At 45.8% G+C, this 26,069-nt stretch overlaps 1 protein-coding gene and 1 non-coding gene across 5 annotated transcripts in view; both read left to right on the plus strand.

Moving 5' to 3' along the window:
• The first annotated feature begins 249 nt into the window (after positions 1 to 249).
• The window catches only part of SRCAP (Snf2 related CREBBP activator protein), a 37,726-nt gene continuing 11,906 nt past the window's right edge, over positions 250 to 26,069 (plus strand). Inside the window, exons 1-25 of one of the 4 annotated variants that reach the window (XM_070413581.1) lie at positions 250 to 458; positions 1,866 to 1,939; positions 2,525 to 2,787; positions 4,257 to 4,508; positions 6,578 to 6,763; positions 7,008 to 7,148; positions 9,424 to 9,646; positions 9,762 to 10,036; positions 10,663 to 10,753; positions 10,891 to 10,980; positions 12,228 to 12,422; positions 12,512 to 12,846; positions 12,953 to 13,130; positions 13,840 to 13,976; positions 14,212 to 14,381; positions 14,496 to 14,688; positions 15,878 to 16,014; positions 16,111 to 16,297; positions 19,225 to 19,394; positions 19,789 to 20,054; positions 20,270 to 20,563; positions 21,124 to 21,288; positions 21,797 to 21,982; positions 22,197 to 22,463; positions 23,032 to 24,506. In XM_070413581.1, the coding sequence (XP_070269682.1) occupies positions 2,734 to 2,787; positions 4,257 to 4,508; positions 6,578 to 6,763; positions 7,008 to 7,148; positions 9,424 to 9,646; positions 9,762 to 10,036; positions 10,663 to 10,753; positions 10,891 to 10,980; positions 12,228 to 12,422; positions 12,512 to 12,846; positions 12,953 to 13,130; positions 13,840 to 13,976; positions 14,212 to 14,381; positions 14,496 to 14,688; positions 15,878 to 16,014; positions 16,111 to 16,297; positions 19,225 to 19,394; positions 19,789 to 20,054; positions 20,270 to 20,563; positions 21,124 to 21,288; positions 21,797 to 21,982; positions 22,197 to 22,463; positions 23,032 to 24,506 (5,667 nt within the window). In that variant the 5' untranslated portion in view covers positions 250 to 458; positions 1,866 to 1,939; positions 2,525 to 2,733. Of the gene's footprint in view, positions 459 to 563; positions 603 to 656; positions 759 to 1,865; positions 1,940 to 2,524; positions 2,788 to 4,256; positions 4,509 to 6,577; positions 6,764 to 7,007; positions 7,149 to 9,423; positions 9,647 to 9,761; positions 10,037 to 10,662; positions 10,754 to 10,890; positions 10,981 to 12,227; positions 12,423 to 12,511; positions 12,847 to 12,952; positions 13,131 to 13,839; positions 13,977 to 14,211; positions 14,382 to 14,495; positions 14,689 to 15,877; positions 16,015 to 16,110; positions 16,298 to 19,224; positions 19,395 to 19,788; positions 20,055 to 20,269; positions 20,564 to 21,123; positions 21,289 to 21,796; positions 21,983 to 22,196; positions 22,464 to 23,031; positions 24,507 to 26,069 lie in introns of those variants that run through there. The other 3 variants (XM_070413582.1, XM_070413583.1, XM_070413584.1) reach the window with 3 other exon arrangements.
• LOC139009650 (small nucleolar RNA SNORA30/SNORA37 family) lies at positions 10,448 to 10,576 on the plus strand. The gene has a single exon (XR_011471372.1). It is a non-coding gene; the product is annotated as a small nucleolar RNA SNORA30/SNORA37 family (small nucleolar RNA).

Raw genomic sequence — 26,069 nt, forward strand, 5'->3', positions numbered from 1 at the left:
AGGGTAAAGACATTCCGCCGCGGGGCAAGCGCGGAGCCTCGGGACCAACTACACCTCCCAACCTGCTTTGCGCCTCGGACAGCGCCCTACGCTAGCACGCGAGCCTCTCCGCATTTCCAACCTCCAGTTACCGTCTCTCGCGAGAGGACGGGCCGCGCCGGCGGTAGCGATAGCTGTAGTGGTGCTGGTGCAGGTGGTGGCGGCCGAGACGGCAGCGGCCATTTTGGTGAGGCCTCGGAAACGGCGGCGGCGGCGGCGGTTCGCTGGGGCTACCGTCTCATTTTTCCCACCCACCGTCCGCACCTTTGTGGTGTGAGAGGAGGCAGTGGAAGCAAGGCGGTGGCAGTAGCCGCAGGCCCCCGGGGAATTTAAAGGCCGCGAAGGCGGCGGCCAAGAGGGGGTCCTCCCCCCTCCTCTTCTGCGGGAGGGGGGTGGTGCGTACGCCCCCGAGGACGCAGGTAAGGAGAGGGAGACAAGATGGCGGACGCTCCACAGTTCCCCCTCCCCTGACGGGTGACTGCGCGCGCATCTTTCCGCCACCGCCTTCCCTCCCTCCTTCCCGGGGTGCTGCGCGCGCACCTTCGGCCGGGGCCCCGGGGCCGGTACGCGAGGCTGTCGGCGCGCGCCCATAGAGAGACGGGCTGAGGGGGGCCAGGCCGGCCGGCCGGCACGGGGCCTGGGCGCGTCTCCTCTCCCTTCCCGCCCGTCTGCGCACGCGTGCCTGAGCGAGCGAGCGAGCCCTGAGAGGACGGACCCAGGTGTGCTCCTGCCCGCCCACCAACCCCAGCCCCTCTCAGGGGCGCGCGGGAAGAGGAAGGGGGGCGTGGGATGAGTCGTCGGGGCGTGCGCCCACCATATCCAGTCAGGGACCAGGATCTGGCTGCTCGAACCCTTCCTTATCTCGGCCTTTCGCGGTCTGGTGGTGGGGGGGTTCCCGGAAGGGCAGGGATGCGAGGCTACCCAGCCCTGCGACCCTTGTGTGCGTGGGCTTGGGTTCTGGCGGGAGCCCCCGGGCGATGCGCGCAGCCGGCTCTCTCCGCCTCCAGCCGCGCACGCGCGGGCCCCTCCCCCACTCGCGCATGTTGGGTGGGGTGTTCGTCCAGGAGGGGGCGGGGCTACCTCAGGGCTAGTGGCCACTGGGGGTAGAGGTCAGGGGTCATGCCGGGTCGGACTGTTGGGAGGGGTGTGGGACGGTCATGACGCCGGGGGTGAGGCGTCCTACCCGGCTGCCTGTGTGCCAGGTAGCTCGGGCCCTGGCTGTTGCGGAGGAGGGGGCGAGCCAGAGGCAGCACCGGGGCTGAGGATTTCCTTAAACACGGGGAAACACTTCCGGGCCTTGTGTGGATTTGCCCGCCTGTTTCCGGGCCGTGTTTCTTTGCGAGGCGGCCTTGCTCACAGGCTTGTTCCTCTCATGTTTCCTGCGGTAGCTCTAGTGTTTCGGGAAGTGTCTCCTGGTGCAGGTATGGGAGTCAGGGGCCCGGCCCCGAGGAAGGGTGCGTTCTCCTGTGACAGCGTCCTGTTCTCACTGCAAGGGGAGCAGCTGCCAGGCACCTCGCACCTTTCCAGCTTCTACATGTGACAAGTTTTTTTCTTGTTTATTTGCCCTCCATTCAGTTGTTGGAACCTTTCACCCTTAGGCTTTTTGAACTTTTTTTTTTTTTTGCTTCCCTGCTCTTCCCACTGTCAGAGTCTGGATTTGCTTTGATTTTTCTGAAATTCGAGCTTTTCCTAATACTGTAACTCTTTTTTTCAGCCTTGCACTGTTTTGGGTATATTTAAAAGCCTCAAAAGTTGGTGTAAAGAAGGCTTGGATGGATGTTGGTAAGTGTGGATTGATTCCTCACTGCTGTTTTCTTCTGTTTCAGTTGTGCTTCCCCTCAGTACGGCGGCACCGTGGAAGTACAGACTTTCACAGGGGGTGTGGTCTCAGCTCACACAGGTAAGGGTTCAGATACCATTTTGTATACTGATGCTAATGAGAGAGACGTTTGAGATAAGGAGAGAAATTATAGCTTAATATTTCTGGGTTGATGATAACATCGCAACAATAGACCTGGGACTGTGGATAGAGAAAGGTTTGCTCACCCTGGCTCTGCCAAGAATAGCATGTCCTCCATGGTTTTGGCATTAGCCTACCTAAGTTTAAGTCCTCCAACCACTTCCTTACTGTGACCTTACGCAAGTCATTTGTTGTCTTTGTATCCTGATTTCTTTCTAACTTGTAAAATACAGAAAATATTAGAATGTAAGCTCCATTTAGGCCAGGATTTTTTCTGCATGGCTTTATCCTTAGTATATAGAAGGAACTAAGTAAATAATTATGAAATGAAAAGTACCTGGTTCATAAGGTACATAAGAGGGTATAGAATACATCAAGTACAAAGTAAAGTATCTGACACATAGTAGATGCTCAAGAAATGCAGGCTATAAACAATGTTTACTTTTTAATGTTATCTTTGATTATTTAAAAAGATTCTTTAATATTTTAAAAATCCCATTTCTACTCTTTTCTACCCTACTTTAGGTGCTCCAGAGGCCAGTGGACCTGAGCGGAGGCTGGGACGCCCTAGTGGGCCCCGGGCCCTGGAAGGCGGGTCCCGGTGGCCTGTGGCCCAGAATGAGGCCAGCTCCCAGCATGCCCTGCAGCCGGACGCCAACCCCTCGGCCAGCAGCAGTGGTGACAACGACCCAGTCGTACTTCAGGCATCCAAAGAGGAGCCTGGGAGTGGGACCATGCAGAGCAGCCCCTCCCCTGCTCACCCTCAACTCCCAGTCCTACAGACACAGGTTTGAAAGTGGGGAGAGTTCCTTCTCTGCTTCTGCTTTGTGGGCTGCTGGCTCTGAGGCAGAAGAGCAGGACCTAGCCATATTTCTATGATCCTAGCTACCTTGATACTGAAGTAGGGGAGAATCTTCAGGTGGACTGGTAGACCTGTTGGATACTTACATTGTATTTGATTTTTTTTTTTAATTTAGTCTATTCTTTTTTAAAAAATATATTTTATGGGTTTTTTTACAGAGAGGAAGGGAGAGGGAATAGAGAGTTAGAAACATCGATGAGAGAGAAACATCGATCAGCTGCCTCTTGCACACCTCCTACTGGGGATGTGCCCACAACCAAGGTACATGCCCTTGGCCGGAATCGAACCTGTGACTCTTCTGTCCGAAGGCTGACACTCTATCCACTGAGCCAAACCGGCCAGGGCTGTATTTGATATTAGTGTGTCATTGATCACTGAGAGTCTGGAAACTCCTTGTTACCTGAAAAAGGTTGAAATAGGCCAGGTTGGAAATGGAGGTTGGGACAATATGCTCCCAAGACTGACTGCTTTGCAAATAGCTCAGTTTCTTTCTCAGAACTGGAATAAGTTAAGCGTTATAGATGGTGTGTGTGTGTGTGTAGTGTTCATTCCTTTTTCATACCAAGGAAGTTAAGGGAGTGGGGGAGGGGGGAATCATGGCTTTTTAAACTAGACTGACCTAAGTTTGTGTACAGTAGGCTTTTGATGGTTATGGATTTGAAATTTATAATTTTCCTGAACAGCTAGGAAACTTTGTGACATAGTCTTTTGTCATTTAGCCGAGTAGGAATTTAAGTAGCACACTGAAGCTTGTGTGCTGGAGTGAATTTAATGAGTTGTCTCACAATCCACATTTAAGTAGGACTTTGTTCTCTACTTCATATTGCTTGTGCAAGACCTTGTAAAATAATAGGTGGGTGTTTGAAGACAGTGACCAACCCCCCATCCCTTTCCCCTTACACCTCACCAGTAAAGCAAACTACCAAGACTGGTAATAAAGAGGTTTAGGTGATCTTGTGGGGTTTTTTGTTTGTTTTTTTGAGGCCTTTTGAATTTGGTGGTAGCTCAAATTTATTTGCATAGGTGAATCTGCCATACTTGATGGGAAAATAGGGATTTATTTGTGTAAGTGAAATCATTGAGGTCCTGAAAAGTTCATTAAAATTTGAAATCATCTGCTATAGTATTCTTGAATACTATAGCTATGAAAGAATAGTATATAGTATTCTTTAACACCATTAGGCTATAACTCCTCTTGTATGCCAGACTTCTAGTATAAGTTTGGTCTGCCCTCTTGAACACCTTAAAACTTTACCACGTAGGTTTTTGTTTGTAAGATGAGGTTGATACATTACTTCAGAGCTTTTTTCTTGTAAAGATAGAGTGAAATAATGTACTTTAAACTCCCGGTACAGTGTTAAGCATTCATTTTATCTTTCATTTTTCCTTTTCTAGATGGTGTCGGACGGCATGACAGGCAGCAATCCTGTGTCCCCTGCCTCATCCAGTTCCCCAGCCTCTAGTGGGGCAGGTGGCATCTCCCCCCAGCATATAGCTCAAGATTCCTCTCTGGATGGACCTCCAGGGCCCCCAGATGGTGCCACCGTGTCCCTGGAGGGGCTCAGCTTACTCCAGGCCGCTGACTTAGCTAACAAGGGCCCAAAGTGGGAGAAGAGCCATGCTGAGATCGCAGAGCAGGCCAAGCATGTATGTATTGGGAGGGCTCATGAGGATTCTTGATAATTTTCTTCCCTGAACGCCTATGTTCCATGGATATTTTACATTTCTTTTCTCATTATGTGTAAGTTCTGCCTTAACTTACATGATCTTGAGCAAGTCTCTTGAACTCTGAGCCTCTTCTCCTTTTCTATAAAATAGAGCTGGTGTAATAGTCTATAGCAGTGGTTCTCAACCTGTGGGTCGTGACCCCTTTGGGGGTCGAACGACCCTTTCACAGGGGTCGCCTAAGACCATCGGAAAATGCATATATAATTACATATTGTTTTTGTGATTAATCACTATGCTTTAATTATGTAACAATGAAAATACATCCTGCATATCAGATATTTACATTACAGTTCATAATAGTAGCAAAATTAGTTATGAAGTAGCAACAAAAATAATTTTATGGTTGGGGGTCACCACAACATGAGGAACTGTATTAAAGGGTTGCAGCATTAGCAAGTTTGAGAACCATTGGTCTGTAGGCTGTTAGGACATAACATTAAAGACATCAAAGTTCTTTGTAAGCTGTGAGGCTCTTAGGATTTACTGGTTGCTGCTGCTTATTTACCCGGTGGTGAGTGTGGTCCTGGGCCTGCAGCCTCGCACCAGCTGGACAATTGTTAGATATGCACATTCTTATTCCTCTCTTCCTACCCATTCACACTAAAGGGTGGGGCCCGCAATCTGTCTTTAAAAGTACTTCAGATGATTCTCATGCATGCCCATATTGTTCCTGATATTTTCTTCATCATATCATTTAGTTTCGTGATTCTGTCTGGCTATTACTTCCTCTGGATTAGTTTTTGTCAGGAGAGCATAAGAATAATGAGGGCAGTTGTCTTCAGTTTTTAAGTCATGTCTCTTAAATGAAAAATATTAAAATGTTTTTGTTTTTTCCCCTTATGAAATACAGGGTGGGGCAAAATATATTCATAGTTTATATGTAAAATATTACAATAAATAATCTATAATAATAACAGTGTAATATGCTAATTAGACCAGACATCCTTCCGGATGAAGCCAGGGCTGCAAGGGACGCCCGGGTCCTGGGTGCTAGAGGGAAGCCGGTGCTGGCAGCAGGGGAAAGAAGGCCTACTCTTGCACGAATTTTGTGCATTGGGCCTCTAGTACAAGAATAAAATGTTTCATGTACTTAAAACTGTAAATCTACTCTTGCTCTACCTTGTATAATCAATGTACAAACAATGTTTTTTTTTCGTTAATCCTCACCCGAGGATATTTTTTCATTGATTTGTAGGGAGAGTGGAAGAGAGAGGGAAAGACAGAAACATCGATGTGAAACACATCGATTGGTTGCCTCCTGCATGAGCCCTGACCAGGGCCCAGGCCAGGGAAGAGCCTGCAGCCAAGGTACGTGCCCTTGACTGGAATTGAACTGGACCCTTTGGTTCGCAGGCCAACGCTCTATCCACTGAGCCAAACCGGCTAGGGCAGCAATATTATTTCTTATTGTGGTAAGCACTTAGTTTTTTGGTGTATAACTTTTCAGTATTTTCACCAAAATATATTTTTCTAAAAATAGTATTTAAAACAAACAAAATTGTGTAAATTGGGCTTTATAGCATACTTCTCATCATGAACATGCTCCTGCATAAGTAGAATTCTACAGTGAGAAGAACCCTTATATCTAGAGTCAGTAAAGAAACTTGTGCTCCCTCCTTCTCTGGGAAGTACCCTTGGGATATGTTTTCCGAAGTCTTGCCTATATGTTTGTGGGGAGTGGAGATTGTGTGAAATAATGGAAAGAGCATTAAATTTGGTGTTTGGAGTCATTAGACATATTTTTAATCCTCAGCTTGTTAATACTTCCTAGCTGTGTGATCCCAGGTAAATCACATAATCTTCCTGATGGTTACTTTAATCATTTGAAGATGATATAATACCTACTTGTAGGATTGATATGTGGATTTAAGACACCATAAAACATTCAGTCCAGCCAGTTTCTATGCGTAGTTGGTGCTGAGGAGTTCAGCATGGTCATGAGGTGAAGTATATGTCCAGTAACGATTGACCTCGCTCTCCCTCAATAGGAGGCTGAGATTGAGACTCGGATTGCTGAGCTTCGGAAGGAGGGTTTCTGGTCACTGAAGAGGCTGCCTAAAGTACCTGAGCCGCCTCGCCCCAAAGGCCACTGGGACTATCTGTGTGAGGAGATGCAGTGGCTATCTGCTGACTTTGCTCAGGAGCGCCGTTGGAAACGGGGTGTGGCCCGTAAGGTAAGTCTTCCAGCTGGGTCTACTTTCCATTTCTTTTTCAGGTTTGTTTTTTGTTTTTTTGATGGGTGCGTTGATTGGAGGGAAACTAAACAGAACAATGTAGGATGCTTATTAATGCCAAGTCTCAAGAGGCAAACTGACTTCCCAGGTTTCTTGGCCTTGATTATTTTCTTTGCTTTTGACTTGGGGAGAGGGCAGGAGTCTGGCCATGGAGTGTTTCTATGCTGGTTCCTCATTTCCACAGGTAGTGCGAATGGTGATCCGGCACCATGAGGAACAACGGCAGAAAGAGGAACGGGCCCGGAGGGAGGAGCAGGCTAAGCTGCGCCGAATCGCCTCCACCATGGCCAAGGATGTCAGGCAGTTCTGGAGCAATGTGGAGAAGGTAGGCAGCAGGGCTTGGGAAAGGTAGATGCCTTGGGTTTGATTGGTGGGTAGTGTGGTAGCAGGAATGATCAAAACTTTGTGAGAGAGTGAAATTATGATTTCAAGCAATTTTAATGACATTTCTATTGTACATTGGGTCTTTCTTGCATTAAGTGTCATTAAGAAGAAAGAAATACAGTGGAAAATAGGCCCAGCCTTTGGGGATAGTTTTAAATTTTTATTTTCTAATTACAGCTGACATTTAATATATTGGTTTCAGGTATGCAATATAGCGGTCAGACATCTATATAACTTACAAAGTGATCCCTTGATAAGTCCAGCACACCCTTGACACCATACATAGTTTTTATAATATTATTGGCCATATTCCTTATGCTATACTTTACATCCCTGTGACTATTTCTAACTGCCATTTTGTACTTCTTAATCCCTTCACCTTTATCACCCAGCCCCCCAATCTCCTTCATTTCTGGCAACTATCAGTTTGTTCTCTGTATCTATGAGTCTTGTTTCTGTTTTGTTCACTTATTTTGTTTTTTAGATACATATAAGTGGAAATCATATGATATTCGTATTTTTCAGTCTCCATTCAGTCTCTGTTTCCATCCATGTTGTCACAAATGGCAAGATTGCATTCTTTTTTTATGGCAGAGTAGTATACCATTGTATATATGTACCACATCTCTCTCTCTTTTTTTTTTTTAAGAGAGGAAGGGAGAGAGAGAAATACTGATTTGTTGTTCTGTGTACTTATGCATTCATTGGTTGATTCTTGTATGTGCCCTGACCTGGGATTGAACCTGCAACCTTAGCATATTGGGACAATGCTCTCTACCTGGCCAGGGCTGTACCACATCTTTTTTTTTTTTTTCTTAATGTTTTTATTAATTTGAGAGAGAGAGAGAGCGACATCAATGAGAGAGAAACATTGGTCAGCTGCCTCGTGCATGCCCCAAACCGGAGATCGAGCCTGCAACTCAGGCATATGTTCTGATCAGGAATCAAACTGGTGACCTCTTGGTGTATGATTCAATGCTCAACCACTGAGGCACGCCTATCAGCGTGTACTACATATTCTTTATTCACTGTCTCTCCATGGACACTTAAGTTGCTTCCTACCTTGGCTATTGTAAAGAATGCTACAGTGAATATAGGGGTGCATATTTCTTTTTGAATTAGTATTTTGGAATTACTAATATTCTTCAGAAATATACCCAAAAGTGTGACTGCTGGGTCATATGGTAGTTTTATTTTTAATTTTTGAGGTTCTTAGTTTTTATTATTTTGAGGAATCTCCGTGCTGTTTTCCATAATGGCTGTACCAATATGCAATCCCACTGACAGCACACGAGTGTTCCCTTTTCTCTGCATCCTCACCAACATTTGTTGTTTGCTGATTTATTGATGACAGCCATTCTGACAGGAGTGAGGTGATATCTTATTGTGGTTTTAATTTGCACTTCTCTGATGATTACTAGCCATCTATATGTCCTCTCTGCCCTATTTTTAATTGGATTAGGGATTATTAAAAGGACTTACTGAGTCCTCTAGGCCATCTGTCTTTTGCAAGGCATTCAGCATACTTTTTCTAAAACTTATTTGTGCCAGTTACCTGTTTAAATACCATCAAAGTTCTCATTACTAAATTGTTCATATATATATTTACGTCATTGTTTCTCAAGCACTACATGGCTTTTGTTTATATTTTTAGTCTTTTGTTTTCTGCCAGCTCCTTTTGTCTTTTCCATTGCAAACTGTTCCTTCTTTTGCACATCCCTGGCCATTAATACATGGCTCTTTCTGCTGCTGGAAATGCCTTTTTCCTCATTCCACTTAGTGAAGAGCTACTTAGACTTTAAGGTTTAGCTCCAGCCCTGGCCAGTGTGGCTCAGTTGGTTGGAGCATCGTCCCGTACACCAAAAGGTGACAGGTTCGATCCCCAGTCAGAGCTCGTGTGGAGGCAGCTGGTAGATGTTTCTCTCTCATATCAGTGTTTCTCTTCCTCTCTCTCCCAATTCAATTAAAAAAAAAAAAAAAAAGATTCAGCTCCAGATACATTTGCAAACCTTTCTCTGTTGCCTGAAGCTAAGCTGGCTCTTCTCTCCCCTGTGCTCCCTTTTTGTTTTCCTCAGAAGCACCATTAAGTACATTTAGTTCATCCTCCTAAAAAGCCATCCAGGGCCTAGCATAGGCGGAGACTTCCCTAAACGTTGCGTAAAAGAGTACATGAATAAGATTATTTTGGTGAACCATCCATGTCATGCTTGTGGCAGGTGGTGCAATTCAAGCAACAGTCCCGGCTGGAGGAAAAGCGCAAAAAGGCTCTGGACCTGCACCTGGACTTCATTGTGGGGCAAACTGAAAAGTACTCAGACCTTCTATCTCAGAGCCTCAACCAGCCAGTAGCCTCCAGCAAAGCTGGCTCCTCCCCTTGTCTTGGCTCTTCCTCAGCTGCCTCTAGTCCTCCACCCCCAGTTTCCCAGCTGGATGATGAAGGTGTGTGTCCTCTTTGGCTCTGTTACTCCTCCTCATGTACCCTTTCAAGAGCTGAAAACCCACCCTGTGGCTTGCAGGGCCCCGTGGACTTTGTGACCTTGTTCTCCTGCTATAGATGGGGACTTCCAACCCCAAGAGGAGGAAGAGGATGATGAGGAGACGATTGAGGTTGAAGAACAGCAGGAAGGCAATGATGCAGAGACACAGAGGCGTGAGATTGAGCTGCTTAAACGTGAGGGAGAACTGCCACTGGAAGAGCTGCTCCGTTCCCTTCCCCCTCAGCTGCTAGGAGGGCCTTGCAGCCCCTCAGGAACCCCATCATCTCATGATAGTGACACCAGAGATGAACCTGAAGATGGTGGTGAAGAAGAGCCCTCTCAAGTGTTGAAGGTGTGGGCAGAAGGGATAGGGGGAGGGCTCAGAGTGGGGCAGGGATGGGATTCTGGTCTATAAGGTTAGATGTGGTTTTCAGGAGTTCTCGCTGTTTAAAGGTAATTTTGGGGCTCTCATTTGGGGGTAACTAAGGAAGAATCTGGGTTGGGGCAAGTTACAGTCTGAGATGGGCAGAGTTTCTAATGTCATAGTGGAAGTCTTCTGTACTCTACTCTTTAAATTACTGTGTGACCTTAAAAATACTTATGCTGGCCCTTGCCACTTCTGTGAAATGGTCCTAATACTCCCTTACTGGTTTGTAGATTTGGAGCTGGGATGGTAACCTTAAAGTCTCTTTTGGACCTAATTTCTCTGATTCTTCATATGTCTGCATGCATGGGAATGGTGTTGGGGGCCTATATTTGTTATCTAGCACTTTCACAGGTCCTCCCCCAGGCAGTGGGGCCAGGATTTGGTAGCTGGTGCTGAAAGAAAACCCTTGATTGCATCTTTGCCCTGGGATTGTGCCAGTGGCAGCTGTCACTCAATGGCACAGAGAAACTGTTCTGTAGCATTGTATTCTCATTGTGCCTTTCTCCTGTTTTAACCTTAGGCCCTCTTCCTTTTCATCCTTTGACATACAGGTAAACCCCCCACCCTCTGTTACACAGCGTAACAAACAGCCTTGGCATCCAGATGAGGACGATGAAGAGTTCACTGCCAATGAGGATGAAGGTTAGACCTATTCTCTTTATCCTGTTCCCCTTAACCCTTGAATAGTTTGGACCTAATGTTTCAGGCTTTCTTACCTCTTCCACTTAGACTGTGTCTGTGTCTCTTCCCTATTGATACGGCTTTATTCTCTTTCCTAGCGGAGGATGAAGAGGATACCATAGCAGCTGAGGAGCAGTTGGAAGGGGAGGTGGATCATGCCATGGAGCTGAGCGAGTTGGCTCGAGAAGGTGACATTCACTAGACATTTTAATGAACATCTACTTTGGTGTCTCCTCTGCAGAGTGACAGGAATAAAGAGATGAATAAGACACATTTTATCCTCCTAGAGCAGTGATGGCGAATCTTTTGAGCTCGGCGTGTCAGCATTTTGAAAGACCCTAACGTAACTCTGGTGCCGTGTCATTTATAGAAATTTTTTGATATTTGCAACCATAGTAAAACAAAGATTTATAATTTTGATATTTATTTTATATATTTAAATGCCATTTAACAAAGAAAAATAAAAAAAATGAGTTCTCGTGTCACCTCTGACACACGTGTCATAGGTTCGCCATCACTGTCCTAGAGGAACTCCTAGATCTGATGACAAAGATAGATTTATAAATGAATACTTAAAAATAGAATATGATGACTAATTATGATGGCATTTTGAACAAAGTAATGTGAGAGCTCATGGAGGGAAGAGCTGTTGTGAAAGGATTTGGGTTATGTTTTACCTAAACCTCAAAGCAGGGGTGGGGAACCTTTCTTCTGCCAAGGGCCATTTGGGTATTTATGACATCATTCATGGGCCATACAAAATTATTAACTTAGAAATTAGCCTGCTATATTTGGTCAACCATTTAACCCCTAGAGTGCCGGGGAGTGCAATCGCGCTCCTGTCTTTTGCCAAAAGTGCCGGGAGCACTATCAAAGCTTCGAAATGGCGTCCAGTTCTAAGTCTGCTTTTATTAGTGATGATGATATTGCTAAATATGTCAATGTAGTAAAGGTTTCCTTAAGTTTTTGAATATGTAACTTCATTTACTTGCAATTCATAATTTTTTTCCTAAACTGCTGTAAAATCAGCAAAAATGCCTTGGCAATTTTAGCATAGTTCCTAGGATATTGGTTGGCACTCAAAGGGTTAATTAACACACACACACACACACACACACACACACACACCCGCCCAATGCCTTGGCAGGGCCAGACCAAATCATTTTGGGGTCCGGAAGTTCCCTCCCCTGCCTTAAAGGGAGGTTCATCACATTGATATTAACCTTCCCAATGGAAGGCAGTACCATCCATGGCTCTAGCCCATGTTTTAAGACTTGGCTTTAGTAGCTGGTGCTGAAAGTAAACTTTTCATTGCCTTTCCTCGGACCTGGGCCTAGCAGTATCTACAGAGACCTAGGTAAAACAAATGGCACCCTCAGACCTCTTCTCCCTTCCCCTCGATGCATCCAAAAACGTACTCTCTCTTTTTCTTCAGGTGAGCTATCTGTGGAGGAGCTGTTGCAGCGGTATGCAGGAGCCTATGCCTCTGATGCCTCTGCCCCAGGTTCTGGGAGTAGTGAAGAGGAAGAGGAAGAGGAAGATGAGGTTGATGCTAACAGCTCTGACTGTGAACCAGAGGGGGCCACAGAAGCTGAAGAGGCGCCTCAGGAGGATAGTAGCAGTCAGTCAGGTAAATGTGTGGTTATGAGGCAGGAGCTGGGGAGGTAGGCACTGGAGGAGCAGGTATGGTTAACACTAAGCCTTGGTCTTGTGCTTTAGACTCTTCGGAGGAGCAGAGTGAGGATGAGGAAGATGAGCATTCCGAGGAGGAAGAAACAAGCGGGAGTTCAGAATCAGAGGAATCTGAGTCTGACGAGTCTGAGGAGTCCCAGTCACAGAGCCAAGCAGATGAGGAAGAGGAGGAGGAGGAGGAGGACGACTTTGGGGTGGAGTACTTGCTTGCCCGGGATGAAGAGCAGAGTGAGGCAGATGGAGGCAGTGGACCGCCCACCCCAGGGCCCACCACCACCCTAGGCCCTAAGAAAGAAATTACTGACATCGCTGCAGCAGCTGAAAGTCTCCAACCAAAGGGATACACGTTAGCTACTACCCAGGTGGTATCCCCAGGCCCCCAGCTTCTGCTTTCTCATATCTTGACTTCTCTGTTTCTCGGTGACAGATGCCTCAGTTCACCTTGACACCTCTCTTCTTCCCTACCAGGTGAAGACACCCATTCCCTTGCTCCTGCGGGGCCAGCTCCGGGAGTACCAACATATTGGGTTGGACTGGCTGGTTACCATGTATGAGAAGAAGCTTAATGGCATTCTTGCTGATGAAATGGGGCTGGGCAAGACGATCCAGACCATCTCCCTGCTTGCCCACTTGGCTTGTGAGAAAGGTAACTAGACAGGGCCCCTTCCTCTTGGGTCTCCTTGGGGGTGACTCCAGCTACAGGATAGTGAAATACTCTTTTGCTGGAATCTTAATAGCTTCATTGACTGGTCAGTAACTGTATAGCAAGGCCAGCATAAGTGCTGGGATTCTTAGGGCCATTAGGACAGACTGGTCAGGGTTAGGCGTGAGGAGCAAGAACCTTAAATTGTATATCTCCTTGACTTCTCTCGTTCTTATTTATAAAAATTCAGCTGTTTAAAATCTTTTTGCATTTTATTTATTTATCTAAATATGTGTTTTTATTGACTTCAGAGCAGAAGGGAGAGGGAGAGAGAGAAAAACATCAATGATGAGAGAGAATCATTGATTGGCTGCCTGGGGATTTAGCCTGCAACTCGGGCATGTGCCCTGACTGGAAATCGAACCATGACCTCTTGGTTCATAGTCAGCACTTAACCACTGAGCCATGCTGGGCGGGCTGAATTTTATTTTTTTTAATCATGTATTGACATGTTACTTTCAGGTGTATAACATTATTCAGTACTTGTATACATTGTGAAATGATCACAATAAACATGTCATCATACATATTACAAACAATTATTTTTCTATGATGAGAACTTTTAAGATCTGTCTTAGCAACTTTCAAATAATACAGTACAGTACTGACTATAGTTACCATGTTATACATCTCTCATTCTTTTGCTAAACAGGTAACTGGGGTCCTCATTTGATCATTGTCCCCACCAGTGTGATGTTGAACTGGGAGATGGAACTGAAGCGTTGGTGCCCCAGCTTTAAAATTCTCACTTACTATGGAGCCCAGAAAGAGAGGAAGCTCAAGCGGCAGGTTTGCTCCTCCATGTGACCACCTCTCCCCCCAGTTGATGCCTCATTTTTTTTTAGGCCCTTTTTCTTCAGATGAATTTCTTTCCCTCCCCTTTCTATTGCTTCATTCTGCTTCTGGGACTTTCTGTTTCCTCCCAACCTGATTTCTGTCCCCTGAGGACCTTAGCATGTCTTCCCTTTACCTTTTTTTTTTTTTTTTCCACCTCACTATCTGCTACTTTCTCTTGATACCTCAGGGCTGGACCAAGCCCAATGCCTTCCATGTGTGTATCACGTCTTACAAGCTGGTGCTGCAGGATCACCAGGCCTTTCGCCGCAAAAACTGGCGCTATCTCATTCTGGATGAGGCTCAGAACATCAAAAACTTCAAGTCACAGCGTTGGCAGTCACTGCTCAACTTCAACAGGTGGAAATGGAGTGGAGATTCATGGGAGGGTTGATTGGGTCTGAAGGATGCGATGCTTGGAAGGTTGAGAATTTGCTGACTATCCTCCCTTTAATTCCCTCTGTCTCTTTGCAGCCAGAGACGCCTGCTCCTGACAGGAACTCCCTTGCAGAATAGCCTCATGGAGCTGTGGTCCTTGATGCACTTTTTGATGCCCCATGTCTTCCAGTCTCACCGCGAGTTCAAAGAGTGGTTCTCTAACCCCCTAACTGGCATGATTGAGGGCAGCCAAGAGTACAATGAAGGTCTAGTCAAACGCCTCCACAAGGTAGGGCCTGCAACAGTTTGTCAGGGGTCTTGGGAATGGTGAGGAACTAAGGGCAGAAAACCTTTAGGGAGAGGGAAGTCAGACAGATAGGCTGAATTCACCCGTTTGTCAAGCTTCAGTGTTTTCTTTAATGGGAGACATGTCTGTGCGTATTCTCTGAGTAGAATAATATTACTCATCAGTCCCTGCTTGGATTTTTCTTTACCTGGCTTTCCTCAACTTTGTATTTTTATTGCGTTTCTTTTCTCTTCCCCTCTTTCTCTTCCTCCCTCTCTTCCTCCCTTTTCCTCTCTCCCTGTCTCCCTCCCTCCCTCTCTTCTCCTCTCCTCTCTCTCTGTTTTTCTCTTTCCCCCCTCACTCCCTCTCTCCTCCCTTTCTTATGTTTTTTGTCTTCTCTTTGTCGTTTTTAAATAACATCTCTCAGCATTCTGATCTTCACTTTTTTTGTCTCCCAATTTATGTATCTCACTCATAAGGCTTTAAAGACTCCAATTTGTGTTTTTAATTCCTCAACTCTGTAGACCATTTGGCCTGTATTTAAATTTGACTTTATGTCTTTAATTGAAAGTTGCTGTTGAACTCAACTCTGTTTTAGCCCAAACATCTCACGTTTTATAGCCTATTTCTATTCCATTTTGGTCAATCACACCATCATTTTGGTAAATCATAGAAACCAATAAGTCTTCCTTAACTATACCTCTTCATCTCCATTCACTTCTTCCATGTTAACTTAATGACTATGTCTTGTCAGATTTTGCCTCCTGAAATCTCACATTTGTCTTTTGTTTTCTATGCTGCTGTCACTACCCCAATTTTTGTTCTCAGCTTCTCTCGTGGACTTAACTTTCATAATCTTGTATATTTACATTTACTGTAATTTGAGTCACCCCTCCTGTGTAGGTAGTTGCTCTGCCCTCAGTGCTCTTCTTTATCACTTCTTATGTTGGGGTATTATAATAATAATGTCTGTCCTTCAGCAGATAGTAAATTCCTTGAGAGAAAGGAGGGCTTGCATCTGACTCATCTTTGTGTGATTAGTTCTGGGCATGCTACATAGCTCCATGAGTATTTACTGATCGGGCTAAGGCAGTGCCCAGCTGATCATCAAGCCAAGACCCAGCTAGAAGAGCTAGACGAGGGCTCAGTCTCCTGCTGTTCTCCTGTCAACCTCTTGATTATTTACTTTTAGGTTTTGCGGCCTTTTTTGTTGCGCCGAGTTAAGGTGGATGTTGAGAAGCAGATGCCTAAAAAGTATGAGCATGTTATCCGCTGCCGGCTCTCCAAGCGCCAACGCTATCTCTATGATGACTTCATGGCACAAACTACGTAAGGGAGAACTGAGGGTGGGTCCTGGGACTCTAGATTATAGCAAAGGTCAGAGGTGAGAGTTAGGATGCCCTATTTATTTTTCTTCTCTCCCAGAACTAAAGAGACACTAGCCACGGGCCATTTCATGAGCGTCATCAACATTTTGATGCAGCTGCGAAAAGTCTGTAATCATCCAAACCTGTTTGACCCTAGACCTGTTACCTCCCCCTTCATCACCCCAGGCATCTGCTTCAGCACCGCCTCTCTGGTCCTACAGGCCACTGATATCCATCCCCTCCAGGTAAGTAGTTGCCCCCAAGTTTATTGGCCCTATCCCAAACCTTAATTTATTTTCTTTAGGCTAAAGTGTGACCTTTTGCATCCTTCCTTCTCCTAGCATCTTAAAACTATTCCCCTGCTTTTATTATTTTTTTTAGCTGTGTCACTTTAGGCAAGCTAATTATTAACCTCTAACCCTAAGTTTGTTTGCCCTTCAAAATAGGGATTATATGGCCTATTTTGCAGTAGGTTTGTGAGAATTTTGTTAATCTTCTTGAAAGGGCTTGGCATGTTAACATTTAATTATTTTGTTTTTCTGTTTCCTCTTTTTGGCTACTTCGTACCCGCTCCCTCCAATTTTTTTTTTAATATGTATATTTTTTATTTCAGAGAAGAAGGGAGAAGGGGGTGAGAGATAGAAACATCAGTGATGAGAGAGAATCATCTATCGGTTGCCTCCTGCACACCCGCTACTGGGATCAAGCCCGCAACCCTGGAATCAAACTTTGACCTCCTGGTTCATAGGTTGATGCTCAACCATTTAGCCACACCGGCCAAGCCCATTTTTGTTTTTGTGGTAAAACACACAGCAAATTTTACTACTTGAGCCATTTTAAGCATATGATTCGGTGGCATTAAGTACAGTTAATTTGTACAACGCTTACCCACCATCTTTCTTCAGAACTTTTCTCATCTTTCCAAATTGGAACTCTGTACATATTAAATATTAACTCTTCATTTTCCCTCTTTCCCTAGCTCTTGTTAGCCACCATTCTACTTGCGGTTTATAAATTTTAGTATTTTAGTACTCTGAGTACTTCATATAAGTGGAATCATACAATATTTGTCCTTTTGTGAATGGCTATTTCATTTAGAAGAATGTTTTTAAGGTTCATACATGTAGACCACATTTTGATTACCTATCCATCATTGGACACTTGGATTGCTTCCACCTTTTGGCTATTTTGAATAATGCTGCTATGAACATAGGTGTACAAATATCTGTCCAAGTCTCTACTTTCAATTCTCTCATTTTCAAAAATTAAATTTATTGGGGTGACATTGGTTAATAACATTATACAGGTTTTAAGTATATAATTCTAAAATACATCATCTGTATAGTATTGCTTTGTGTGTTCACCACCCAAAGTCAAGTCTTGTTCTGCCACCATATATCTGACCCCCTTTACCTTTTCTACTTCCTTCCTAACCCTTGCCCTCTGGTAACCACCATACTGTTGTATATGTCTATGGGTTTTTGTTTGTCTTGTTTGTTCATTTGTTGCTTTCAGTTTTATATCCCACATATGAATGAAGTCATAGTTCTTGACTTTCAATCCTCTCTTGGGTATACAGTCATGCTCTGCTTAATGAGGGGGATATGTTAAGAGAAATGTGTCTTTAGGTGATTTCATTATTGTGGTAACATCATAGAGTGCACTTACACAAACTAATTGGTGTAATCTACTACATACCTAGGCTATATGGTGTAGCATATTGCTCCTAGGTTATATGCCTGAACAGCGTATTAGACTGAATACTGTAGGCAGTAGTAACACAATGGCAAGTATTTGTGTATCTAAACATAGAAAAGGGACAGTAAAAATATGGTATAAAAGTTAAAAATGATACACCTGTATAGGACACTTCCCATGAATGGAGGTTGTAGGATTGGAAATGGTTCTGAGTAAGTTGATGAGTGAATGGTGAGTTAATTGTGAAGGTGAAGGACATTACTGTACACTTAGGCTACATTAAATTTATAAAACAACACAAGATTAAGTGAAGCACAAGAGAAACTGATACAATCAAGAGACATAAACACAAGATGAATGGGGCTGCTGCTGGCCTAACAGCATACTGTTATATAGCAGACTTAAAAAAAAAGAAAAAGTACATTCTAAAATAATGGTAAAAACATAGTATGATAATTACATAAGCTTATAATATAGTCATTTATTATAATTGTTAAATATGCACTATACAGCTCTGGCTGGTGTGGCTCAGTTGGTTGAGTGTCATCCCATTTACTGAGAGGTCACTGGTTCAATTCCCGGTCAGGGCATATTCCCCAGTGGGGGCATGCAGGAGGCAGCCAGTCTGTTTCTCTCATCGATGTTGCACTCTCTCTCTCTCGTCCGTGTGTGTGTGTGTGTCTCTCTCTCTGTCTTCCTAAAAAAATCAATAAAAATGTATTTTAAAAACATGCACTATACATAATTATATGTACAATGCTTTTATATGACTGGTAGCACAGTAGGTATGTTTACACCAGTATTACCATAAACACATACTGAATTCCACTACAATATTAGGATGCCTAGACGTCACTAGACAATAGGGATTTTTCAGCTCCATTATAATCTTACAGGATCACCCTTGTATATGCAGTCCTACATTGACTGACATGTGATACATGATCGTATATCCAGAAATGGAATTGCTGGATTATGTAGAAATTTGTAATTCTATTTTTAATTTTTTGAGGAATCACCATACTGTTTTCCATAGTGACTGCCAACCCTGTTATTTTTCTGTGTTTTTTCAAAAAATAATATCTAAATGGATAATAGGTAGTATCCTGTGATTTTGACTTGCATATCTCTAATGATAGTGATGAACATCTTTTCTTGTGCTTATTTTGTATTTTCTTTGGAGAAATGTCTATTAAAGGCCTTTGCTAATTTTTAAAATGGGTTGTTTGTGTTTTTGTTATTGAGTTGTAGGAGTTCTTTATATGTTCTGGATATAAACCCTTATGAGACATGATTTGCAAATATTTTGTTCCATTCTATGGGTTGCCTATTCATTCTATTGAAAGTGTCCTTTGATGGAGTTCAGTTTATCAATTCTTTTTGGTTATTATCTGTGCTTTTGGTGTCGTATCTAAGAAATTATTGCCACATTGACCCCTTTGACACCATGCTTTTGTGTTCCTTCTTGTGCCAGCGGATAGACATGGGTCGTTTTGATCTTATTGGCCTGGAGGGTCGAATTTCTAGATATGAGGCCGACACATTTCTACCCCGGCACCGCCTGTCCCGCCGGGTACTGCTAGAGGTGGCTACTGCTCCTGACCCCCCACCCCGGCCCAAGCCTGTCAAGATGAAGGTCAACAGGTACCAGGGCTGAGGAATTAAGGGGATGGATTCCTAGAAAAACTGACTACAGCTGGCTGGGGGGGAATTGGGATGGCAAGGAGCGGGTTGTAGAGTAGGCTAGAATGTTTATATGGGACAGATGCAAAATACTGTGGCCATGTTAGGGGAGACAATAACTAGAGGCTCCTGGGAGGGGCCCTTGCGTTTGTCATTGATTCCCACCCCCCCACCCCCCCTTCCCTGCTTGGTGCTTTTTGGTTATAAAATAACCAAAAAGCACCCTTTCTCTTTTGGGTCTTTATCCTTTTCCCCCTTTGCTTTTACAGTCTTTGTCTTTTTGCCTTGTCTTTCTTGTTTCTTTTTTTCCTTACTCCTTATTCTCCTTCCTCAACCCCTTGTTTTTTTCTCATAGGATGTTGCAGCCAGTGCCCAAGCAAGAAGGCCGGACAGTGGTGGTAGTGAACAGCCCACGGACCCTCCTGGGTCCTGTCCCAGTCCGACCCCCTCCAGGCCCGGAGCTGTCAGTTCAGCCGACCCCTTGCCCAACCCCTCCAGTGCTGCCAGCACCACTGATGGTGTCAACCTCGCCTACCGGATCCCCACTTATTCCGGCATCCCGGCCTCCAGGCCCTGTTCTGTTGCCCCCGTTGCAGCCAAACAGTGGGCCTCTTCCCCCGGGTGAGTTACTAGGGAGCCAGAGTGTTGGGTTAGGGGGCACGTCAGGTAGATTGGTGAGATTGATTAGCAGTAATAAAAATAGAGTGAAAAGTTGGGTTAGAGATGGGTGTGGTCTTTGTTGGGCTGGAAGGGAGTATGTATGTGTGGAGGCTGCTGGGAGCTGGCTAAGGCTCTGGTCAGGGTATATTTGACAGATGTTTCCTTTGTGTTTACAGTGTTACCTTCCCCCCTGGGGGTCCTGAGTGGGACCTCACGGCCTCCAACACCAACCCTGTCCCTAAAGCCAGCCCCACCTGCCCCTGTTCGCCTGAGTCCTGCCCCACCCCCAGGCTCCTCTAGCCTGTTGAAGCCCCTGACAGTGCCACCAGGCTATACCTTCCCTTCTGCCACTGCCACTGCCACCACCACTTCTACCACCACAGCCACTGCTCCTACCACGGCAGTACCAGCTCCTACTCCTGCACCACAGCGCCTCATCCTGTCTCCTGATATGCAAGCTCGCCTGCCCTGTAAGTTCCCAGGGCTCTGAGGGTGAGGGACCTGAGAAGGGAGGAAGACTTATATGCCCCAGAGCTGGAGAAGAAAAACTCAGGAGTATGAGCGAGTATCAAATTCTAGGTAGCTAACTATATAGGGTATTTGCCAGACATTGGTGACTTATAATCAAGAGCCCTCAGGGAGTTCATAATTTAGTTGGGGAGGTGACATGTAAGCCTCATGGTAGAAAACCATGAGGCAAAAGGCAGCATAGAGGATGGGGGTGCTGAGTGATAAATTAGCTCAGTATGGTGGCAGGCCTTTGCAGCAGTCGCCAGCCGGTGGTCCGTGAGGTCTAAAAGGTTGGCGACCGCTGCTTTAGAGGATATAAAGGAAATTGTTAAGCAAATGAGTGGAATAGGAAGGAGTAGCATGTCAAAAGTTCAGACTGTAGTTGAAGGCTGAGCTTGTTGAAACATGAGAAATTGAGGGGAAGAGTTAGAGGAACTAAGACTTGTACCTCATGAGGGTCTGCAAAGTGGCATTGAGCAGAGTGATCCCTGTGTTCATTAAGCCCCTTCTTTGTTTATAGCAGGTGAAGTGGTCAGCATCGGCCAATTGGCCTCACTGGCACAACGTCCAGTGGCTAGTGCAGGGGGAAGCAAACCTCTCACCTTCCAAATCCAGGGCAACAAGCTGACTTTGACTGGTGCCCAGGTGCGCCAGCTTGCCGTGGGGCAACCCCGCCCGCTGCAAAGTAGGTAAAACCCACCCCCTGTCCTGCCTTTTTCCTCTTCTTCCTTATCCTCTTGTTTTTTTATGGCTCTTTAAAAATGTCAGCCTGTGTGTTTCTTTCCCTAGTATTTGGTGGGTGGGACCAAAGAGAATGAGTAGAGGAAATTTTTTATAAAGATAAGGATGAGGTCATTTTATTTATTTATTTAAATATATTTGTATTGATTTCAGAGGGGAAGGGAGAGGGGGAGAGAGATAGAAACATCAATAATGAGAGAGACTCATTGATCAGCTGCCTCCTGCGCACCCCACACTGGGGATTGAGTCCGCAATCCGGGCATGTGCCCTGACTGGGAATCGAACTGTGACCTGGTTCATAGGTCAATGCTCAACCACTGAGCCATGCTGGCTGGGCCGGATGAGGTTATTTTAGAGATGTTATCTTCTCTCTGTTCTTTCTCCTCTAGCCCTTGCCTCTTTGCCTCCCTCCGGCTGATAGCTACTTCTCTTTCTCTCTTCCCTTAACCCAGGGAATGTGGTGCACCTGGTGTCCGCAGGGGGGCAGCACCACCTCATCAGTCAGCCTGCCCATGTGGCACTCATCCAGGCCGTGGCCCCGACCCCTGGCCCCACCCCTGTCTCTGTGCTGCCTTCTTCGACCCCCAGCACCACCCCTGCCCCCACTGGCCTCAGCCTTCCGCTTGCTGCTAACCAGGGTGAGGCTCCTGGCCTTCCTACTTAGCTCTTGCAGGCCTTGGTCCTTCCAGGCATGTCCTGGGCTACTGTCTGTCCAGCCTTCCCTCAGTATTGTTTTCCCTTGCTGGTGTCTCCAATATCTGTCTGCTTCCCTCTCCTGCCCCCGGACTTCTTCCATCTTTTGGGTCTCTTGTTTCTTCTCTACCTTTCCCTCAATGTAGCTTCCTCTTGCAGTGCCACCAACCATGGTGAATAATACAGGCGTGGTGAAGATTGTAGTGAGACAGGCCCCTCGGGATGGACTGACTCCGGTTCCTCCGTTGGCCCCAGCACCCCGACCTCCGAGCTCTGGGATTCCAGCTGTGTTGACTCCACGGCCCACATTAACCCCTGGCCGGCTACCCACACCTACTCTGGGTGTTGCCCGGGCTCCCATACCCACGTCCACTCTGGTGAGGCCCCTTCTCAAGCTGGTCCAGAGTCCTTCGCCCGAAGTCAGTGGTGAGTCAACATGGCTAAGGCCAGAAATGTTTGCCAGAATTGGCCCCAAGGGTTTCTTTTAAAAAAAAAAAAAAATACATTTTCGTTTATTTCAGAGAGGAAGGAGAGAGAGAAACATCAATGATGAGAGAATCATTGATCGGTTGCCTCCCACACGCCCCCTACTGGGGATCGAGCCCACAACCCAGGCATGTGCCTTGATTGGGAATTGAACCGTGACCTCCTGGTTCGTAGGTCGACACTCAACCACTGAGACACCCCGGCCGGGTGCCTTAAGGGTTTCTAAGTCACAACAGATCCCTTCATTATCCAGCATACTGACTTGCTGTGCAGTGGACCCCAAAACTGGGCTGCCGAGCCCTTGCCTAATTCCAACATACATTTATTGGATTCTTAGAGGGAAAGGAAATGTTAAGTTGACAGATTCCTTGATTCTTTGATCTCATAGTGTGGGAATGAAGGTTTTCTGGGAAACAGGTGAAACTTGCGAGTAAGGGAAGGGGTGGGACAGGATAATAGGAGGAGCAAGAAAAGAATTTTGGGCCTAACTCATCCTCTGTCTCCACAGCTTCAGCAACCGGAACTGCTCCCTTGACCATCTCTTCTTCCCTTCCTGTGCCATCCTCACTCCCTGGGCCAGCATCTTCTCCAATGCCAGTTCCCAACTCCTCTCCCCTTTCTAGTCCTGTGTCCTCTACAGTCTCCGTTCCAGTGTCATCTTCACTCCCTATCTCTGTCTCCACCACGCTTCCTGCCCCAGCCTCAGCTCCACTCACCATCCCAATCTCAGCCCCCTTACCTGTTTCGGCTTCAGGCCCAACTGTGTTGACCACTGTGACTCCAACAATGGCACCTGTTGTCTCAGCGGCTCCTGGACTTCCCTCTTTGGCACCAGCTGGGGCTTCCCCATCAGCATCAGCCTTGACTCTAGGTTTGGCCACAACTTCATCCCTGTCCCCATCTCAGGCACCTGGTCACCCTCTGTTGTTGGCTCCAGCCTCTTCACATGTTCCAGGGTTGAATTCAGCTGTGGCCTCAGCATGTTCACCTGTCCTGGTGCCAGCTTCTGCTCTGGCTAATTCTTTTCCGGCAGCACCAAATCCAGCTCCAGCTCAGGCTTCCCTTCTGGCTCCAACACCTTCTGCATCTCAGGCTCTAGCCACCTCTATGGCTCCCATGGCGGCTCCACAGACAGCAATCCTGGCTCCTCCAGCTCCTTCCCTGACTCCTCTTCCAGTCCTGGCTCCATCGCAGACTCCAGTTCCAGTTCTGGCTTCATCATCTACTCCAGGAACTCCTTTAGCCTCAGCTTCTTCACTGGTGCCAGTCCAAAGTCCTGTGTTGGCTCCGACATCAACTCAAACTATGGTACCAGCCCCGATTCCGTCACCTCTCCCAAGCCCAGCTTCTACACAGACACTGGCCTTAGCCCCAGCTTTAGCATCCACTCTTGGCGGCTCGTCTCCATCTCAGACACTCTCTTTGGGAACAGGGAATCCCCAGAAGCCCTTTCCAGCTCAGACATTGTCATTGACTCCAGCAGCAGCCCTAGTACCAGCTCCAGCCCAGACACTGTCTTTGGCACCAGGACCACCACTGGGTCCAACTCAGACGCTGTCCCTGGCTCCAGCACCCTCTCTGGCTCCTGCTTCTTCGATGGGCCCAACCCCACCTCACACTTTGACTTTGGCTCCGGTATCATCATCTGCTTCACTCCTGGCCCCAGCTTCAGTGCAAACACTGACCTTGAGCCCTGCCCCAGTTCCAGTGCCCACCTTGGGCCCAGCCACAGCCCAGACTCTGGCACTGGCCCCAGCCTCAACACAGGCCCCAGCTTCCCAGGCATCCTCCCTTGTGGTTTCTGCACCTGGGGCCGCTTCCTTGCCCATCACCATGGTATCCCGGCTGCCTGTTTCCAAGGATGAGCCTGAGACACTGACATTGCGCTCTGGTCCCCCCAGCCCTCCCTCCACTGCTACCTCGTTCAGTGGTCCCAGGCCTCGACGCCAGCCCCCACCACCACCTCGTTCCCCTTTCTATCTGGTAAGTTTTACTGCCTCAAAGGAGAGGGAATGGGAAGTTGAGTTTCTTTGGAATGTTGATAGAATGGATGGAACAGAATAATGTCACTTTTATCTTGGTAAATAACAAAGTCTAGTTTTGTGGACCTGATATTTCAGTGCCATTGGACAAGTCCTTTTCCCTGAGCTTGTTGTATTTTCTGTAAAATGGGAATAATCATGTTCTACTTATAGGGGTAATGAGAACCTAATGTGCTTTAAAAACTATTATTCACTGATATGTTGAAGGCCTTATTGTTATCACTGGTCTCTTTCTTCTTGCTTACTCTTTTGAGTTAGTGTTGGCATTTAATTGCCTCATTTTACAGATGAAGAAACTAGCCTATTAAATGATGTTATAAATGTTACACAGCTTGTGAGAACAGAGATGTGCTGACTCCATTGCTTTCTCCTCTTCCCCACAAGAGGCAGTCCTTAGAGACATACTTTCTTCAGTTGCTGAAACCATTACCATCAGCAAGTATTTGAACTTCTAAGGGAGGGATGACATCATGGAATGCAGTTCCCCAAAGATCATAATCTGACTTTGATGGCCATTTCTTAAAGTTTTGTACCTCCGTGGTAATTAAGTGGCAATAAAAAGAACTCTGGCCCCGGCCGGGTGGCTCAGTTAATTGGAATGTCATCCCGTACACCAAAAGGTTACGGGTTTGATTCCCAGTCAGGGCACATACCTAGGTTGCGGGTTCAATCCCTGGTCAAGGCGCATATGGGAGGCAACCAATCAATGTTTTTCTCTCACATCAATGTTTCTTTCTCTCCCTCTCCCTTCCTCTCTCTCTAAAACATCAATAAAAACATATCCTCGGTTGTTGATTAAAAAAAAATAGAACTGTTCCCTATCACTTCCTTAGCTTTCTGGTAGCCATTGTTTTTCTATCATATAAATAGTTCCATATATGTTTGGTTAAGTTAAACTTAGAACTCAGATTCAAGTAAATAACCCAGGAACAAATTTGAAGAAAGTTCTAGTGAATCCCCCAGGCCTTCTTATATTTTGCTCATTCTATTACAGAGCTGCTGCTTATTCTTTGCCTCAGCCTCAGTATCCCACCCTCCATCAGTGCCACTAACTCCACCTTTTGTCTCTCTGGTACTGCCAAGTTGGTCTGGCTTGTTGAAAGTAAAACAGAACCTAGATCCTGGCCCAAGTGTGACAGCCCATGGTCTATGCTAAATATTGGTTGCTCTGCAAGTAGATAGCAGCTTTTTGACAGTATTTTTTCCTTAAAACAGTTTGAAATACGTCACATACCATACAGTTAATCCAGTTAAAGTGTACACATCCACTGGCTTTTATTATGTTCACAGAGTTGTACAGCCATTACCACAGTCTTACTTTGGAACATTTTTATGGCCCTAAAGAGAAACTTTACACCTTAGCCATCATCCCCAAACTTCTCTATCTCTCCTAGCCTTCGGCAACTACTTATTTTCTGTCTTTATAGATTTGTCTATTGAGTCACATAATATATGGCCTTTTGTGATTGGCTTCTTTCACTTGGCTTAATGTTCCTGAGGTTCA

The sequence above is a fragment of the Myotis yumanensis genome, unplaced genomic scaffold (genome assembly GCF_028538775.1).
Source record: "Myotis yumanensis isolate MYYU_CA2020_CCGP unplaced genomic scaffold, mMyoYum1.0.hap1 SCAF_4, whole genome shotgun sequence".
Classification (NCBI taxonomy): Eukaryota; Metazoa; Chordata; class Mammalia; order Chiroptera; family Vespertilionidae; genus Myotis; species Myotis yumanensis.